Genomic DNA, 18,288 nt, shown 5'->3' with positions numbered 1-18,288 from the left:
GTTCTCCCCAAATTTGTCAAGACCATTTTGACTTACTTTCTGATACTAAAATATGCTTGCGACTCCCACAGTAACATGATTTTCAATAACAATGCTGTATATTGTGTCATGTAGCTGGTTAATGAAGCTGTTGAATACTGTTGGACTCTGGACAAACATTTCAAGATCTCGCTCGATATGTTGTTCCAGTTTGACAGTAACAATTCTGGGTATGTCTTCTCAGTGACTTGTATCCAGAGCTAGCTTACAATCACGTATACACATATTTTCAAAATCACTTATGGAAATAGCATGTAAGATGCTGTCAGAAGCCTCGTTGGAGTTCAGATAGTACGTGCATTGCTGCTTCCATGTTCCTTGCACTTGTTATGCTGTCACAGAGGGAAATTGTGGTGTTCTGATATAGAGGTGGGTTTTTTCCTTGAGTCCTATTGGCAGTTAGTAATCACCTAGTTACTGCAGCTCCCTGTTGTAACATCTTCTGGATGAATACTTGCTTTGTTGCCTCGGTGTGAGCTGTGCTAGCAACACTGCACCAATCCTGAAGGATTATGCAGATTTTGCACTCACTTTAATGGAGGAATAAAGTTTTGTTGTTACCATTTGTGTTGGAAACTGCATTGCAGCACGTCCTGCTGCTCTGCAGTGACCCGAGCCTGTAGTGGGTCCAGGGCAGAGGATCGCAAGTTACAGCCCTGTGAGATGTGCTCCCTTTTCTCCTCATTCTGCCTGCACGTGGGATATAAAGCAAACCCATTGAATTTGTTTCTCACCCATTTGCAGTTGATTCCAGTGTGGTGATTCCAGGCTGCAGCATGCTGACTCTAACACTCCTACTCTGATAAAATAAAGGTTTATTTGGGCAAAAGGAATAGTGGCATTTCCATTTGTTGTTGCTCTTTGTGAAATGACTGCTCTCTGAGTTATCCTCGCATGCCTTCATCAAACCTCAGCCCTAATTATAGGCTCTTGCCCTGTAATTGGGTGTTTTGCTTGTCTTTAGATGCACATTATGGTGAAGGTAATCACAGTGGAGTAATCCTTCAAAGAGCTTAGTGCTGCAGCGTGGTTAGTCCTTGATCCAGAGAGCGTTTCTGTCTCTGGACAGAAGAAAGTTGACCTGAGGCCATTCTCTGACTGCCGAAGGCTTTTGGGATCCATACCATGCTCTCAATGGGAACCATCCATCTGAAAGCACCATTACGAGTGGTCACATCAGACTTGATTTCGCTAGAGGAGGGATTTCCTGGACTTTCAACTTGTGTTTTCAATACTCCTGACAGCTTTCTAATATTTACTGTTCAGGCTCAGAGAAACCACTTGCCAGACACGCTCACCAAATACCGCCAAATTGGACAGATCAGCGGCCTGTTTTAGAGGGAAGATGGATGCAGCAGTTACCGAGGATACGGGAGCCTCACAACGAGGCAGAAAGCAGCACTGCTGAAACCTCCGTGTCCAGAAGCAGACAAAATGCTTGTGGAAGTCAGCAGCAAGAGTTGTGGCTCCCTGGGGAATGGCTTCACCATGAGCAACCTGGCGTTTTAGTGGTTCGTGTACCTGTGCACCTTGCAGGCGTTTGACATGGGTGTGTTTGGGAACATACAGAATAGAAGGGGACGATATGGCACTTCCTGCCCTTGGTCCCCACTTTGCAGGAAAGAGGCAGGTTTCTGTAAGCGGGCTCATAGCTCAGCCCCTTCACTTGCAGGTGTTTTCCCAGTTGTGCTACTGCAGCTTGAGCAATGGCCAAGATAAAATAAACTTCACCGTTGCTTTCTTTTTGTTGCAGAGCTAAACTTGCAGTGTTTGGAGTATCATCTCTTGCTTACTTTTGGTCTTCTGCTTAGTTGTAAACTTTATTTCAATCAGCCTGTGTGTTAGATTTAAGTCCTGTAATTCAGCCACTACCTAGGGATTCTCTGGTGGAGAATTCAGTTTTTTTCCCTTGCTACCCATCAAATACCAGAACAGTGGCAGCTGGGAAGCCCGGTATCTTCCTGCCCAGATGTGAAACGTGCAGTGCTCTCCTCTTCTAGGGCTCTCAAAGCAATGACAATGCAGAATTGGATAATTCTTATTCGTAGTTCGGAAAACTTTTCTCTAGCATTACTGTGCTTGTCCACCGTGTTTTTAGGTGTTCCTCTTCTCCTTTTAAATTCTCTTTATTATGCTAGTCTAAATATGTCCCTCTTCTTTGGACTTGTCACCAGATGATCTGTCCTCTTTCTTGGGTATTTTTAACCCAGCTGTACAAAAGTAGCTCTTGAATATCTTTTGTTCATAGCTCAAACCGAGCACTTCATTATTTTGACCTTCTTCAAGGCAGTAATTGTGTCCCAGCTTACTGCAGCCTTTGCTGTGAGGAACTGCGTGCACTTAAGTCTGTAACAACAAAAACATATTTAAGAGAGGCTGATAGTAGCCAAGTGACAGAGCCAAATTCTGGTTCTGATTTCTGCCTCCATATCCTTTTCTGAACTGCTTCAGAGTTAATTTCTTTGAGGGAATTTATAGCAGCAGTGAAACGCTGTCTCAGCATCTATCAGAATTATTGCTTTTTCAGGTTTTTCCTGCTTCGGAGCTTTTCTCTAAAATACACTTGCAGTTGAATTCTTGTAATTTTAACTTCCATCTTCTTAAATAATGAACTGTGATTTTGGATAATTCCTTATTTAACGTAGGGAGAAAATGGCCCAGAAATCTCGTGTGGATTAGCAGAATTTATTTTGACCCAGTTCAGTTTTATTTCCGTTGACAAGTCTGTCCTCCTAGTACCTGTGTCTCGTGGGAGTGATTTTAATGGGTAATTATTTAAAATTAAAAAAAAAAAAAGCTTCCAGTCTTATAGTCCCTGTGTGCTTACGTGATAGCTATGATCAAGGTGTAAGTTGCTGTAAGGACCGGGAAAGATTTGGTGCTTGTGCCTGCAGCCCCTTGGAGAATCCCCCACCACTCAGAAGTAGCCTGGGTGGTAAATGGGGTGCCTGGCCTGCCGAGCCAGCACCGGTTGTGCTGGCCTCATGCTGTCAGCTGCCACCAAGGTTCCCTCGTTCCTCAGTTGCTCATCATGACAAACTCCTCTCACTGAGCAGGCCCTCGCTTTTCCCCACCTCCTGGTGTTTTCCTATCACCTTTTTTTTTTTTTTTTTTAAACGAGAGATTTGAATTGCTTCCTAAGTGAGCAAGAAAAAAACTGTAGGCTGTGTTTTGCTGTAAACAGCAGATTTCCTTGTTTTCATTTGGCTGCAGACATCCAGGCTGCCTTTGCCAGTGGGACAGGAAGGATGCCGTGCCCGAAGAGTAGCTGAGAGGCCGGGCATTCCCCGGTGGTTTGGCTGCATTTGCTCCCTTGTGGCAGCTCGGTGGTTCCAGGTGGGGTGCTCCCAGACCTGGCCAGCCGTGTCCAACTGCTGCCTGCGCTCTGAGTCGCTGGGGGCTGCTGTTCTCACTGAAACCCAAGTGGGGAGTGGGAATGGTGGAGGGGAAGAGGCCTTGTGGAAGAGTTCTGGTTTGTGGCTTTCTTAGCTGTTTAGCTACGGAGCACAGGTCAAGCCAAGGTGATCTTGGCTTGGCACCTCTAAGTTGCTCTCCTGTGAGCTGCAGGTTGCCATTCACTGCTCACCCAGCTGCGAGGAGGCTCCCCAAAACTCCAGGTTTTTATTAGTCCAGCTTCTTATTTCTCCTCCTTCCTTTTATTTCTTTCACTAGCTATTGCTTGTTTACCCTTTGTTTTCTCCTTTCTGCATCCTCTGCCTGTCATTTTGCCTGTAGTTTATAAGAAGCATTTCTTCATAATCCTGCTCAATTTGGGGCTGGAGTGACAATTGCGTTTTCCTCCTTGCCAGGGAAGTGTTTATTCTGTATGTCTGTGTGGTCTGTGCTAGCGAGATGCTCGGGTTGCATTATTCATCTCTCTAGCTGGGAGATTTAGCCATACTCAAGCAATTCCTTAAAAAATAAAATTAAAAAAAAAAAAAGAAGTGGGATGCCAGCCAGCTCATTGGGCTGAAACTCAACAATACTGCAGAAGGCAGAGGAGGATTCCCCTGCTGTTTTTTCCCCTGGCTGGAATAGCACGGAGGCAAGGGAAGGACCCTCCCTTGGGGCTGTCCCTGCCTGAGCACCAAACAGGTGGCTCCCCACAAGCTGTTTTGCCCTGATGATGGACACGTGAGTAGCAGAGATGCAGAGCCTTGTGAGGGACCTAAAATTTGTTGTGGTTTCTTTTTTAAAACACTTTATTTATTCTAATGAAGTGGATGTTCTCTGTGTATTTTCTTTGAGATAGCACTGAAGTTGGCTTGTTGTTGTTACTTGATTTTATTTAGAAAATGCTTCAATATAATATTTGTGGTTATCAGAAGTGCTTTGCTTATCTGCTAGGCTGATAATCGGAAGTTAGTAACAACAGCTCTGGATGGCCCCGATGGCCCTGTTATCGGGAGAGTAGGAAATCTTCCTGCTAACGCGCTCCTTGGGCTCATGTCATGTTTGTGTAGGGCACAGGGAATGTTATGGATCATGTACTGAACTTCAGCCTCGCACTACAGGCTTTGCAAAATGAAAAAAAAAAAATAATATTTATTTGGCAGTGAAATGTTTAAAGGCACTTTGAATGTGTTCTCTTTTTTTACTTTTTATCTGTGCAGGAGGACGGGTTTCTCAGCAGGAAAGATACTGCTCTCCCTACAGCTTCTGTCTGGGCTGTGGATTGCTGCGCACCCCCAGGAAGGGCACTGCCTCGACCTTATTACTTAGGGTCGGAGCGTTAAAAAGGTTTCAGTGTGAACAATGTGGAAAGAAAAACAACAGCACGTGTGGCATTTCATGCTCCCGCAGGACTCTTCCTTGTCTTTCCTCGCAGTGTTCAGCAGCCTGGTTCCTTCTGAGCGGAGCAGCGCTAACAAGCCCTTCTTCTCTTCCATTTTCCAAAGCTTTAAAACTGCAATTGGTGTGAAATGCTGTGGGCCTGGGGAGTTAGCAGCAAGCTGGTGGATATCCAGCATCCTCTAACTGCTCTGTGGCAGATTCGGAGGGAGGAGGAAGGAATGGGTGATCCTGAGGGACTGGTTAGCAGCAGCACGCCCCGTCCTGTTAGCTAACTGTCCTGCTGCTGCTGGTTACCGCCGCAGCAAAGCTGGTCATTAGCTGCCGGAACAGATCATTTCGAGAGGATTATTTGCGTTACACAATTTAATGCTCTTTAATAGCAAATTTTTAATTAAAAGGAGAGTCCTTTCGGAAGCAGCCTGAGCAGCTGCAGCTGAATTCCGCGTGTTTAATGTAATTACAGCAACAGCTGGGGCGGGAGCCGAGCACCCGGCTCCCAGGCGCTCACAGGTTGGCGGTAGCTCCTCGCGGGACGGTGTGATCCCGAGCGATGCGAGCCATGCGGGAAGGCAGGCTCAGGGCCGGTGGGGCACTTCCCGGCCTGGCTCTCGGGCTGGTGAGCAGCTGGGGCGCGGGGCTGTGGGTGGCTGCCATCTGCGCCAGCTCGCTCGTCTCCTGTGCTGCCACAGGCGGCGGCGCTCCGTTTGCAGCCTGCTGGGCCGTGTGGGTTTGTGTCTGTAGCTGCAGCATCTCCTGGCACAAGGGAGAAGATCTTTTGGAAGAGGACATCAGGCAGCTTTTAGCCTCCAATTTTTTTCTGCTACTGGCATGCTCTGTCTCTTGAAATATGCCCCTTGTGGTATCTCTTTCTTCCTTCCGTTCTCTGTGATACAGGCAGATGTCTGGCTGGGAGCTGCTGCGAAGTGAAGCCGCGGCTGTTTGTAATGAGTGGCTGACCTTCTAATAGCATCCTTCAGTCCGGCAGATCCCAGAGCACTTTTAAGTTTGCGCTACTAAGGCCGTGTGAAAGAGTTAGAGCACTGCAATTACCACGGCCCAGGAGACAAGCAGAAATCTCTGTTGCCTTGTATTGGCTCTGCTGCAGGTACTGCAACGGAGGCGACTTAAATTGAGAGCCCCTTAATTTGAGAGCTGTTACATAATCACAGCACGCACTCTTTGGTGGTGCAGAGGTGGTTGGCCAATAGAGTGCTTTATTTTCCAATGACATCCAAATGCTTAACACTCTAGGATCACTAGTGAACCTAGATTTAGCTTCCAAGGTCAACGTATCCTATCCTGGAGAGCTGTCCTTAAGGACAGGGAAAGACCATCGGTATAAAGGAGCAAGTGTGTTTCAGCCCACATTACCTTTTCCTAAGCAGAGATGTACAGTTGTGAAGAAAACAGGAATCACCCCATGAAACTATTTTTCTCCTTGTATTTTTGCCTTGTGTGATGACTTGGGTAACTGCTTGGCTTGCAGAGTTTACTTGCAGCAGGTTGCCAGAAACCAGGGTGCCCGAGGAGAGCCTGTGGCAGGCCAAACCCCCGGCAGCCCCGCTGCGCCCCTTGCTGGGGTCTGGACGTGGCTTACGGGGGAGAGCTCGTCCTGGGGCCTGGGGAGGCAGGCCCGAGCTCCTGGCCTGCTGTTCTGGAGACGAGTAAATGGTGATCGTATTCAGCACAGCAGGCAGAGCAAAGGGAAGATCTGGGTCACATGGAGGCTAGCCATAAGCTGATTGTGATCCCGATGTTAATTGGCCCTTGAAAAGTGACCCTTTAAAAATAAGATGCCAGTTGCCTTTCAGTGTATTCTTATGTTCCTGTTGTTTAGGTGAACCTCAATAAAAATTGAAAGCTGTCTTCTGATTTCTTCATGATTTGCTTCAACTTTTGCATTCTCTGTCTTGCTTTGCGTGACTCAGCAGCGACTTGACTCAGGCTGGCACCTCTGTTTTCAGGGAGCCTTTCCCCTGATCATCGGGTGCTTTGCAGCGTGCTGGGGCTCCCGGGAGCTGCGGCTGCCTCTACAGGGTCACTTCATTCAGGAAGGGATTGCAAAACATAGTATAACTGCTTCTCACCAAAATGCTTGGCTTTCTGTAGCTAACAGCATTGCTTATTGATGTGTTTTGTTTTAAGTGTACGTGCATGAGGATATTGAAGTACTTTATAGTATCAGCTTGAAGTTTTGTTCTTGAGGCAAGATTTCCAGGGAGACCCTGAAGACAGGGCAGAGAAGTAATATTCACAGCGTGTGCTCTTAGTAAGTGCTTGAACTCCTTGTGCCAGCTGCTGGGAGGTTCAGTGAGTGTAGCTTGTCCCCCTGAGCCCCTCGCTGTGGGATCAGGCTCTTTGAAATGCTCTGGGGTGCATTAGGGCATCAGACCCACACAGACCCACACAAGGCAGAGAAAATGATTTGCATAGCTTACATTTGGCGGGGTTGAAGATGTGGGTTTCTGAGAAAGGGGGTGGCTTGGTCTCCCAGTTCTTCTGTTGTTAGTTACTTTTTCCAAGAAACCAGCGTTGTGGGTGATGCTTTCTGTACTGGTGGTACCCATTCACGTAGGACGAGACCTGCAGTTTGCTGGTGTTGAGGCTGGAGAGCAGACAGAAGAAAATGAAGCTCAAACCAGCCAGCGAGGCTGTGCCTTGCGTGTAGTGGTGTGTGGCAGCTCTCTACCAGGGCAGCTACAGGTGTGCATCTAACGGCGGGGCAGCGTTATGCAGCAGGCTGTGTTGCATAGGGGGAGTACCGCTCCTCGTTCTGCTCCTTGGCTTAGCAGCTGTCCTGGCATTGCTTTCTAGCACTGTGGTTTTTATTTATTATTTCTGAAGTTATGAGTAAGACGCGAGCCTTACAGAGTTAATAATGTGCTTGGGGACGGTAGGAGCCCTCTGTGCTTGGTGCAGATAGGGCTGGTTTCTGTGCTCTGACTAAAACCTTGGGCAAAGTCTTTCACCATATCCTGTAACTGATTTAGCGCCTCGCTGTCGGACTGGCTTCTGTTTTCTTTCTTACTCCTCTCTGCTTGTTTGTGCCTGCTAACCTTCAGAGTAAGTGCTCTTTCTCCCACCAGAGACCTTTGACATGGGAACAGTCATAAGGTGACCCCGAGCGCGCCTGGTGCTGGCAGGGGCTGATTTCCTACATCTGTGCGAATTCCTGCGGTAACAGTGTTTGCCTGGGGAGGAAGCACGGTTTGAATTGCTGCTTCTGGGCGACAGAAGCAGCTAGTAGAAATAATCTGCTTCATCCTCTAGTGAATAGAGCGAGGTCAGGTTCCTTTGGTAAGTACCGGGCTGCTTTGTAGCTTGGTCGCCTTTCGGGAGCCCCCACGTTTCTTTTGTACAACGTCCCTCTTGCTGGGACCCGAGGCGTTACACAGGGTGTGCGTTTGTCAGGCCTGCATGCTGGGCACAGGCAGCCCTGCCCCTGATGAGAGCGAGAGGAGGGCTCTGCGATATTTTGGAGGAAAAGAGTAGCTGGGTTAGGTTTTATTTCTGATTGATCCCTTTTTCTTATGGATAGTCAGCTAGTGTGGAAAGGCACCGTCTGCTCTTGCCATGCCCCACCAGGTATTGCTTCTGTGTCTCCCCATCAGCACTAGTGTGAAGCAGGTGTGGGCTGCAAGTGAAAGTTTTGGTATATTCAGCCTTGTCTTAATCTTACTCAACCCCCCACATCACCACTCCCCCTCCACAGTTAAAGCCTGGTGTTCTGAGCTGTTGTTAATTATTCCTCCGCAGGGTGGTGGTGCCCGCTGCCATCTTTCCCATTGCTCTTCTTGTTTCCATTACCCCCCGAGCTTTGTTACCTCAGCACATCAAATCCTGGCAGATTCTGTTCAGCACTGCTCGGGGCGGTGGCGAGGAAGCAGCTCCCCCATTAACTTAATGGCTCCTCCTGCCCCCAAGGCCCATGCTCCTCTGTGCTGGGGCTGTGGGGTGCTGTGCTGGGGCTGTGGGGTGCTGTGCTGGGGCTATAAATGCAATTTTCCGTCCTGCTCTCACGGTTCCGCACCTAACTACACAAACAGAGCCTGGCTGACCTTGAAGGCTCTTTCTGCTGCCTCTGCCAGTCTTTGCCAGCTGAGTTGCTGCTTCCTTCCTTCCTTTTTCAGAACGTGTCTGACAAAATCCATTTCCTCAGGACAGAGAAGTAGCACCAATCAGCTCCTTTCTGTGTTATTTTCTGATGGCACTTGCTGTCTGTGTCTGTGTGTCAGAGCTGATAGCTCACTGTCTCTCCCTCCTACCTGCAGACGTGCTCGCTGCTCCTCGTTCCCGGCCCCTGCTCTGGGCCCGCTGGTGGCTGCCCTCCTCCTCTGGCAGGGTTTTGTCCGTGCTGCCTCCCCCCAGACTCGCCTTTTCTGGCAGCACTTTGCTGACCTTTCAGGTGCCGGAGGGAGGCAAACGCTTTCTTGCATGCTGAGCATCACCTGACGTGACCTTATGAGCACATTCAGCTTTCCTTGAAGTTTCACCATCTGTTCACCATTCCCTTCTCACAGTGCTCCTTCGCAGACTTCTGACCGTGTCCCGGGCCCTAGCTCTTGCTGATGTGGCTGTCTCATGTGTGCACATCAAACAGCCTTCTGCACTGCACTGAAAACCTCATGGGATCGGGTGAAAAACCTACCCTGTGCTGGAAATCCAAGTGCTTGTCTCAGCCGCGTTGTGTCTTGTTCTGCCCTGACCGGCAATCTTTCCCCCCAGGGAGGACCCTCCTACCCCGTAGCTGTGTAAAGCCACCTCAGCCGGGCTCTGCCAAGGGCTCAGGAGGCGAGTTTGTGCACAAACACAAAGCGGAGTTGTGAAGAAGTCATTACAAAGCAGACCAAAACTGCTTATGTGGTAGAGATGTTTATTTTAGTTACCTGTTTTGCTGAGAATTATGGAAGGAACTGAATTCCTAAAGGTCCTGTCTCTGTTTTCCTGCTGTGGGAGCAGTTGTACCTGGAACCCCTGCCGTACTGTTCTCTGGCTGTGCATGCTTGTTCGCAGCATCGTACCCCGTGGGATGCTCCCAAACCCCCCCGGTTAGATGCAAAGGGAATGCTGAGGAGAGGAGTTTGGCCAAGGGACCAGTAGAGAGTTTGCAGATAAAGGCTGGGAAAAACAGGAGCATACAGGAGGGGGGACTAAGGAAAGCAGGACCTGCCTTTAGGGAAGGTACTCAAAGTGCTCTCTGCCCCCCTGTGCTACGCTCAGTCCATGTGTCTGTGCATGTGGAAGTGTGCCCTGGCAAAGGAGAGCTGCAAAGAGGATTAAAGGAGGGCGCTGAGAACATCTGCAAAAGTTGTTCCTTAGGAGAGGGCCTGTGCCAAGTGCTGGTTTGGAGCAGTCCCAAGGTGGTGCTGGTGGCAGACGTCACGGGCCGTAAGAGGGGCAGGCTGACCTGGTGCTGACGGGGAGATCATCGCCGTGTTGGGGAAAGCCAGGACAGGTCACCTGTGCTTCATGTGGGGAAGAAGGGAAGACAAGGAAGGGATGCGAGGTGCCGTCAGAGTGCCAGAGCACGATACCCCTCTTGTACAGCTGAGAAGAGCGATGTACTTCAGGCAATGGTCAATTACAGGGTGCTGCGGGGGCTGAGACCCAGCCCAGGCCAGGCTCAGCTACTTGTGTGAATCCATAGGGAAATCCTGGAGGTGGAGTCCTGTAAATAGCTCCTGGCCTAGGCTTCAGGGACAGAGTCAAATAGGATTGCTCGGTCGGGACTCTGATGGCAGGGCTAACAGTGATGTTTGCCAGCAGGGGAGAAAAGCAAAGAGGAGAGGGGGTAGCAATATGAAACTGAGCTGTTTTTCCTCTCAGGTTGGAATTAGTACCTAGAATTAGGCTAGAATTAGTCAAAAAACATCAAAGAAAGTGAGCTTTTGATTCAGACAGGAGGAAATGACACTGGAGGAGCAACGCGTCTCTGCTGGCTGCACAGCTGCAGTTATTGTTGGTGCCTCCTTGTAACGGGGGGAGGAGGGCAGGGCCCGAGAGCCCCCCCAGCACCCACGGACAGCAGCCCCTCACGGGGCAGCTCAGTCCTGGTGGAGAAGGGGGCAAGCAAGGGGAAAAGAGCGGTTAAATTGGGGAGTGGGAGCCAGGACTAGGAGGGGATGGGTAAGGAACCTGAGGGGGGTTGGCGTTTTAAGAAGGGGATTGTGGTCAGATATGTCTGTGGTAACAAGTGCATCAGAAAAAATAGGTGACAGAAGGTCTGCATTTGGGGTAAGGGTTTGGAGTGTCAGTGAGAATGGAGTCAGGAAAAGGAAGTGAAGGGAAGGTGCTGGATGCAGTGAGCTTTGCGGATGAAGGGCAGAAGCAGAGGGACAGCACTGACGTGCAGCTAGGGTTGGAAATGGATTTTGGTTCGGCTGGTATTTTTTTATTTTTTTTTTTGGTATTTCTTCTATTTGGAGGTTCTGAAAAGGAGGTGGGGAAATAAGAATGGGTGGGGAGAGACTGCAAAATGTGTGCATGGAGGAAAGAGTGGGTAGATGTGAAAGGAGGGCTCTGAAGCGTTCCAATGCCTTTGACCATTTGCTCTTCTCTGAGTTTGTTTTGACGCTGGGGAGGGGTGGGTGTATGTGAAGGACACCCATCTGTTCCTCTGAGATAACAGAAGGAAATGGGTCACTAAGTGAGCACACAAAGTGAAGGACAGGGAGGATTAATAGACTGATCGGGTTGAGGGAGAACTTAGTTCTGTGGCTAGGTTTGATTTGTGAAGTGTCATTTTTGCTCCACGCTCAGTACGTCTCCATTTCTTGGTTGTGTTTTTGCAGTTCGGCTCCATGACAGTATTTCAGAAGAAGGTTTCCATTACCTCGTCTTTGATCTGTAAGTGTCTTTATTTGGCTTTGATGCTTCGTCAACGACACAGACATGCAGATGGTTGACTAAGAGTTGGAATAAAAAGCACCTGAATTAATATAATTCTCCTTTTCTCTTCCACGACCTGCACGTAACTAGTCCACTTGACAAAAATCCATTTCCTGTGTGGCAGGGAAAAAAACACTCCTGGCAGCAGGTGTGGGATGGTCAAGGGCAGCTATCCTGTGCGGGGTGGCTACGTCTGACCTTTGTCTCTAAGACTCCTCTGCCCCGACTTGGTGTTTAGAGCCCTGTAGAAGGGTGCGGGCAGTTTGGGTGTGATGCATCCTCAGTGCCCTGTGCGCTGCTGGTGCAGTGATGGCCCGGGGGTCGCGTGGCTGTGCCCCTGCTGGCTGTGGGGCTCTGCTGTGGCTCCCCAGTGCCTCGGGTTGCTGCTGGGGCTGCTCGGGGCCTGCTGCAGCAGGGCTCCTGGGGAAAGGGCACGGGCAGGGAGGCAGTGCCCATCCCATGCAGCCTCCCAGCCAGCCCCGGGCAGGCTCTGTAACGTCCCTTCTTTTACACTGCAGGGTTACTGGTGGGGAGCTCTTTGAAGATATCGTTGCCAGAGAATACTACAGTGAAGCAGATGCCAGGTAAGACTGTTTCCAGACCCTTCTGTGCGTGTGCCATGTGTGTTGGCAAGCGGGGTGAGTTTCCTGACCGCTGTTGTGCATGGCTTTGTTCTGAAACTCTCGCTCCCTGTCTGGAAAAAGCAATTCCTCTTTCTGCCATTAGCATAAACTATTGTCACCGCTCAGCCTGACTCACTGCGGCCCTAGCCCTTGCTGCCTGCAGATGCTGCTGTCTCGGCGTGCTCTTTGCTGGGAGACCTGTTGCTAGCGGCTTTGTGTGCCTCTGACCTTTCTGGTGGCTGGCGACAGCGTGTCCTTACTGAGCAAATGCAGGGCAGAGCTGTCCTCTGGCTGTGTGAGAGCGGCGGCTGCCTGGCCTCTGCCTTCCCGCAGCAGGGCTTCCAGTGATGTGCCGCTGCTTTTGGGCAGAGCTGGTCAATTTGTCTGTGTCTAGGTAATGGTTTATGGGGTGGGAGGGGAAAGGAGGCTTCGAAGGCTATGGTTCTGTGAGAGCCCTCTGATGGTGAGCTGATGGTTACAGTGAAAAAAGCGTGTGTGCCTTTCTGTGTCAGTGGTAAAAAGACTTGAAGCTGTGCCCTTCTTGTTCTGTGCCCCCTCTCTCCCATGTGTAAGCTTCCTGAAATGGGCTGTGCTTGTCTATGTGCGATTAATTCAGTGAGTGACCAGTGTAGCACAGCTGAGGGTGCCCCTGACCCGTCTGTCTGCTGGAGCACCTGGAAACAGGCCTGGGGTTGGGCAGAGAGAGGTCTGGAAGCCCTGTAGATGTCTTCATTGGGGTGCAGCGATGCTGCAGGCACAGTATCTGGAACAGGGAGACAACCATTCAACCCATCCCACCTTGAGGATGGGAAGTGCTGAGGTTATCAGCAGCAGCCTTCCCCCTTGCCCCTCTTGCCAGTGCCTGTTCCCAGAAATGGTGAGGAGCTGGCAGAGACCGACACTTCTCAGGAAAATTTTGGCCAGGCTGGGGGAAAAGGCAAACTGTCTGTAGCTGTCCGAGCCTTCGTGGGGGCGCTCAGCCCTCTGAGTTGCAGCTGGCCAGGGCCCGCAGTGCCCAGGATGACGGAGTGAAACTCCTCCCTTTCTCTCCCCATGCGGAGCTGAATTCCAGAGCAGGCTGGGAGAGCGAGGGAGCGAGCTCTGTGCCAATCCGCCGCGCTTGGCTCGCCTGGGACACCTCACACTTTTGCCATTTTTGGCCAGAAAATCTCTCTCGCTCAGACTCGGCTGTTCTAATTATACATTTTTGTTTTGGGAGCGGGGAGATATTCATGGACTCCGACCCTGAGGGCTGTACTGCCAGCTCTGGAGGGGCGGGGGTAGCAAATACACAGTGCTGCACCTCCTTTCCTCTTTCTCCCCTCACCCTCTTCCCATCTTTTCCAGTAGCCAGTTTCCCTTCCCTGAAATATTTCCAATCAGTTCCCCTTTGTGGAGCAGAATTTGATGAGGGACTGGTCCTGCAGCGCGGACACGAACCCAGAGCCAGCTGAGTTGCCCACGTCTGGGTGCTTCCTGCCCAGCCGTGTGAGGTGCCACAGCCCCTTGCTCCTTTCCCACTCACCTAGGAGCTGAGTAAATTTTGGCAGAATGGCTGGTTTCAGCCAGAAAGCTCTCCCAGGGGCGCGCTGTGCTGTTCCAGCGCATCAGGTGTGCATCAGCGGGTTACAGCAGAGCGCGGCAGGGACGGGAGTTTGCTGTGAGCCGGGGCAGCGCCACGCACTGCGCTCAACAGGGGCTGAGCCTGCTTTTCAGATCACTAACCCCTTAAGTGCGACCTGTACTTAAAAGGCACCCAGCAAGCGGGTGTGTGCACACACTGTGTATGTGAAGTGCTTGAGATGCTGCTCTGAAAGCTCTGCAAGCTGGCAAGCGCCCAGGAGCCTTCATCCCAAACTTGCTGGAGCGGGCTGCTGCTCTCCAAAGTTTACTCTGCGTGGCCTGGCCCCGCTGGATGCTCCCCGCAGCACTTGGGCCGTGCTTGCCTGGTCTCGGCTGCTGTTTGCAGATCCGTGGGGGCCTCATTGATCCTCTGTGGGGTGGGCAGTGCTGGCTGAAAAAAAGCGAGATGCGTGCTGTGGTGGGGAGGAAAGAAAGGAGATGATGGGAGGTAGGAGAGGGGCTCAGTGGTCCTGCTGCAGCTGGGATATTTAGCGCCCTGCTGCTGAGCGGGGCGGTGGGGGTCCAGCAGTGACAGTGCCGAGCTGTGGCAGCCAGTGGGCGTGATGAAGAGATTCAGCCTGGGGGCCTGAAGTCTCCCAGGTACGAATACAAAAGATAAGGAAATGGTCAGGGATGAGATGCCAAGTTGGTCTGTGCATGTGTAACTGTGTATCTCTCCTTTTCTTTTGCAGCCACTGTATTCATCAGATACTGGAGAGTGTGAATCACATTCACCAGCATGATATCGTGCACAGGGACTTGAAGGTAATATTTCCTCCGTGCCACAGAGGCTGAGGAGAGCAGCCAGGGGATCATTGGAAGAGGCAAGACAGGAATAGTGTGTTGCCAGCTGGCAGGGCCTTGTCTCTCTCTTTTTTTTTTTTTTTTTTTTAATCCCCCCTCCACTAGAACCAGACTCAGAAGTTCCTCAAGTACAATTTTCATTCCTTCAGATTTTTCTAGAGGGTGTACTGAATTCCCAAACAAGTTTTGTGTCTTCATGAACTTTGTCAGCTCTCAGCCTCTCCGAGGCATCTCCAGGATGGGGTAGTTGTGATCTCTGGGGAGCAATAGGCTTTCAGAGAAATTTGGGTAGGATTCATTATAATGAAGGACACTTCCTAGTCGGCTGTTGAAGAGATCTCTAGAGACCTGGGGCACTCTCTGTTCAATCTGCCAGGATGAGTTTGTCTGCACAGAGCATGTATATTTTTATTCTGCACTGTTGCCAACCACATGCCATTGGGCTAGGACAGAGATGCACAACAAGAATTTTTCATGTCATATCTTTCTTCTCTCATCAGTAAAAGCATTTAATCTAAAACCCAAACTGCTGGCCAGTTAAACCCTGCGTGAATCGGCCACTTGCCACATTCTGACACATTTATAGACCCAGAGCCCCCGCAGTGGAGTTGCTTAAACTCCCTTCCCACACAGCGCCAGCTGTACTGGGAGCTGGGCAGGCTCCAGAACGAGGGCTTTGTGTGGGAAGTCTGCCTGCCCTGCGGCCCTCGCTGTCCAAAGTGGGCATGGTGATGACCACCAGCGGCCCAGTGAAATTAATGCAGGATGACACCTGCTAGTTATGTTGGTTTGGGATTGTGCATAACAGAAAGGTATAAAAATACTTGGCCCAGAACAAGGTGGAAACGTGCTGTGAGCTCAGTGGCAGCGTTCTCCCACAGCCTGGTCTGGAGAAAGGTGTCACTGCCCATGGCAGGTGATCTTTAGGGTCCCTTCCAACCCAAACTGTTCAGTGACTGTCCCAGTGTTTTGATCTAGCAGACAGCTGTAAACCTGTAGCAGTTCTGGCAAACTCCCGTGCAGCACTGTTGGCTTTTTGATTTGGAGCACTGTGGAAAGGTGAAAGTGATCTGCGGGATGGCTGCCGTGAGTTATAGCTGACACCTGCTCTGGGAAAGGCAACCTCCACGAGGCATTAATGCCCCAAGTTAGGGCCTCTGTGAAAATAGGTCGTGTTTTCATTAGGGACTGGTAAAAGTTTCCCTCCGCATCCCGCGCTGATACACGGTCTGTTTTGCTTCCCAGATTTTGTTTGTGTGAAAGTTGTGAACATGTTTAAACTTAGCAGTTGCTGGACACTCCCCACTGTACTTAACATGTTTTCTGTTGCTTGCTCCAATTCACTGAAGCTATCCAGGCTCGAGGAGTAGCCATTCCTTTTAGCAATAAATGATCCCATGCTCTTTATTTAATATTCCAGTTCTTTGCCAAAAGCTTGGCCTTTGGGATCAGCATGTAATAACTGCAGAGCTTGCTTCATGTGAAGTTGTCTCTTGCACCTCCCTCTCATAAGCTGTTTGGCTGTCATGCTCTTAAAGAACTTCAAATATTGAGCTGCCCGTGGGGACCATAAAAAAATTGGGGAATGCATTCACATCCTTACCAAAAAGTGCTTGAAACCTGAGACAATCCATATGTTGGCAAATGTGCATGGATAAGCACCCTTAGCCTAAGGTGTTTGTAGCTGTATTTTAGAAGCAAATAGTGCTTAGCTAGCATAAGCCTGACCTAAATTGCAGTGTTTGAGGCCAAGCCCAGGTGTGATCTGAAGTTGGAAGGGATTTCCAGAATACTTCATTGGCCTTCAGCTTTAGGGACTTGTTTACGCTGGCAAATTTTCATCAACATGGTTTGCTTAACCCAATCTTTGCCACTTTCCGTATGGTGAAAAGCCAGTGGCATCAAAATGTGTTGAGACCCAGTTCCCCTTCCTTCCATGCTGCTTATGGCAAGGCTGGCCTTGCCTTCAGAGCAGAAGCAGAGCACGTGCCCAGTACTTCAGGGCAGGTGAATGAGGAGAGCCTCTTGTTCCTGTCAGGCAGAACAGGATGGGAGGGTTGCCGAGGGATGAAATGGTGAGCAGGCTGTGCAAAGAAAGACCTTCACCGCGTTTGTGGAACTGACATGAAGTCCTGTTTCTGGATTTCTGGGCTTCCATCTGGCCAGGTTAAAAGCTCAGGTTGATAGGAATTGCACAAGTGATCAGAAGGGAATAGGATCAGAAGTCCCATTTGTCCTTCTTTGTCTCCAAGTTGGGTTTCCTGTTGAGCTGTGAGAGCCACCATCTTAAAAGCTCTGGGGTTGCAAAGGCTCTGTGGTAACGAGCTGCTCTGGTGCTTCGGGGCAAGCTGCTGACTGTCGCAGTACAATTTTTGGCTATGTGGTGAGGCTTCTGCTCAAGTCTTGCACTGGTACTCCACGGTTATGATTCAAGTTGGCTCCATGGTGGGGGACCCACGTCTGTCTCCCATTCCTGGCATATGAGAGAAGTGTCAGGCGGCCTGTATAATAGGTGGCAGTGGCAAGATAGCGTATTCAACACTGCTGTAAATAAGGACTTGTAGCATGAAAAAAACAGCTTACAAGAATATTCTGCTGTTTTCCTTTTGCCAATTTGAGGCTGAGTTTTTTTCCTGTAAGGGATGAAAGCTACCGCCTAGCTAGATGATGCCTTCCTACATTACAGCTCTGTATTTGGCAGGCCTTATTAGCATCATATTTACTTTTCCAGTGCCTTGGGGACTGTGTAATGTTCATGGGGAGAAACATCACTGTAGATTGTATCTGCTGCATCCCATTCTCCCCCCTCCCTCCTCCCCTCAAATTACTTTCTGCAAGGATGACAACAACAAATTTTGGGTCCTGTGTTGCAGGAACTGTACTGTCAGTGCCCTCTGGTGTCAGCATGTAATGTATGGGCTGGGCTGGGAGAGACTCTGGCTCCTATAAAGGATTTTTGTTAGACTTGGGTGTTTTCTGCAACTCTAGGTCAAGGCCATTTGTTACTGTTGTTTTGTCTTCATCTGAACAGCTTTAGTATGTGCCTCCTATCAGCAGATTGATTTTAATGATGTGAATACAGAGGTGGGAGGCTTTGAGGATATCAGTCTTTCATTCTTACCCGTTTTTTTTTTTTTTTTTCTTCTTCTTCCCAGCCTGAGAATTTGCTACTGGCAAGTAAATGTAAAGGTGCTGCTGTCAAACTGGCTGACTTCGGACTGGCTATAGAAGTGCAGGGAGAGCAGCAGGCCTGGTTTGGTAAGAACGTTTGAGGTTTCCCACTTCTGCTCACCCCCTTCCTGGAGACTGGTTGAATCACCCCCTCACTGAGTGTTTTCTCTCAGCTCTTCCAACATGCTTGCATGTATTTGGCGTTGCTACTTTTCCCAGCATCCCAGCCCCTAGGTCCTTGGGCATGAACTTAGGTGCAATACAGGAAAGAATATGATAAAGACAGAAAAAAATGGTCTGTGTATTCCTCCATTTTTCTTGTCGGTGTTCAGTAGATATTAGTGTC

At 49.8% G+C, this 18,288-nt stretch overlaps 1 protein-coding gene across 11 annotated transcripts in view; it reads left to right on the top strand.

Moving 5' to 3' along the window:
* The window catches only part of CAMK2G (calcium/calmodulin dependent protein kinase II gamma), a 109,588-nt gene that overhangs the window by 50,925 nt on the left and 40,375 nt on the right, over positions 1 to 18,288 (top strand). For all 11 annotated transcript variants that reach the window (XM_082764744.1, XM_082764751.1, XM_082764753.1 and 8 more), the window contains exons 4-7: positions 11,625 to 11,679; positions 12,240 to 12,305; positions 14,660 to 14,732; positions 17,927 to 18,029. In XM_082764744.1, the coding sequence (XP_082620870.1) occupies positions 11,625 to 11,679; positions 12,240 to 12,305; positions 14,660 to 14,732; positions 17,927 to 18,029 (297 nt within the window). The remainder of the gene's footprint in view (positions 1 to 11,624; positions 11,680 to 12,239; positions 12,306 to 14,659; positions 14,733 to 17,926; positions 18,030 to 18,288) is intronic.

Source organism: Aythya marila (assembly GCF_965140915.1).
Source record: "Aythya marila genome assembly, chromosome: 7".
NCBI lineage: Eukaryota > Metazoa > Chordata > Aves > Anseriformes > Anatidae > Aythya > Aythya marila.
Note: the sequence above shows the minus strand (reverse complement) of the source record. Positions and strands in the feature narration are given on the sequence as shown.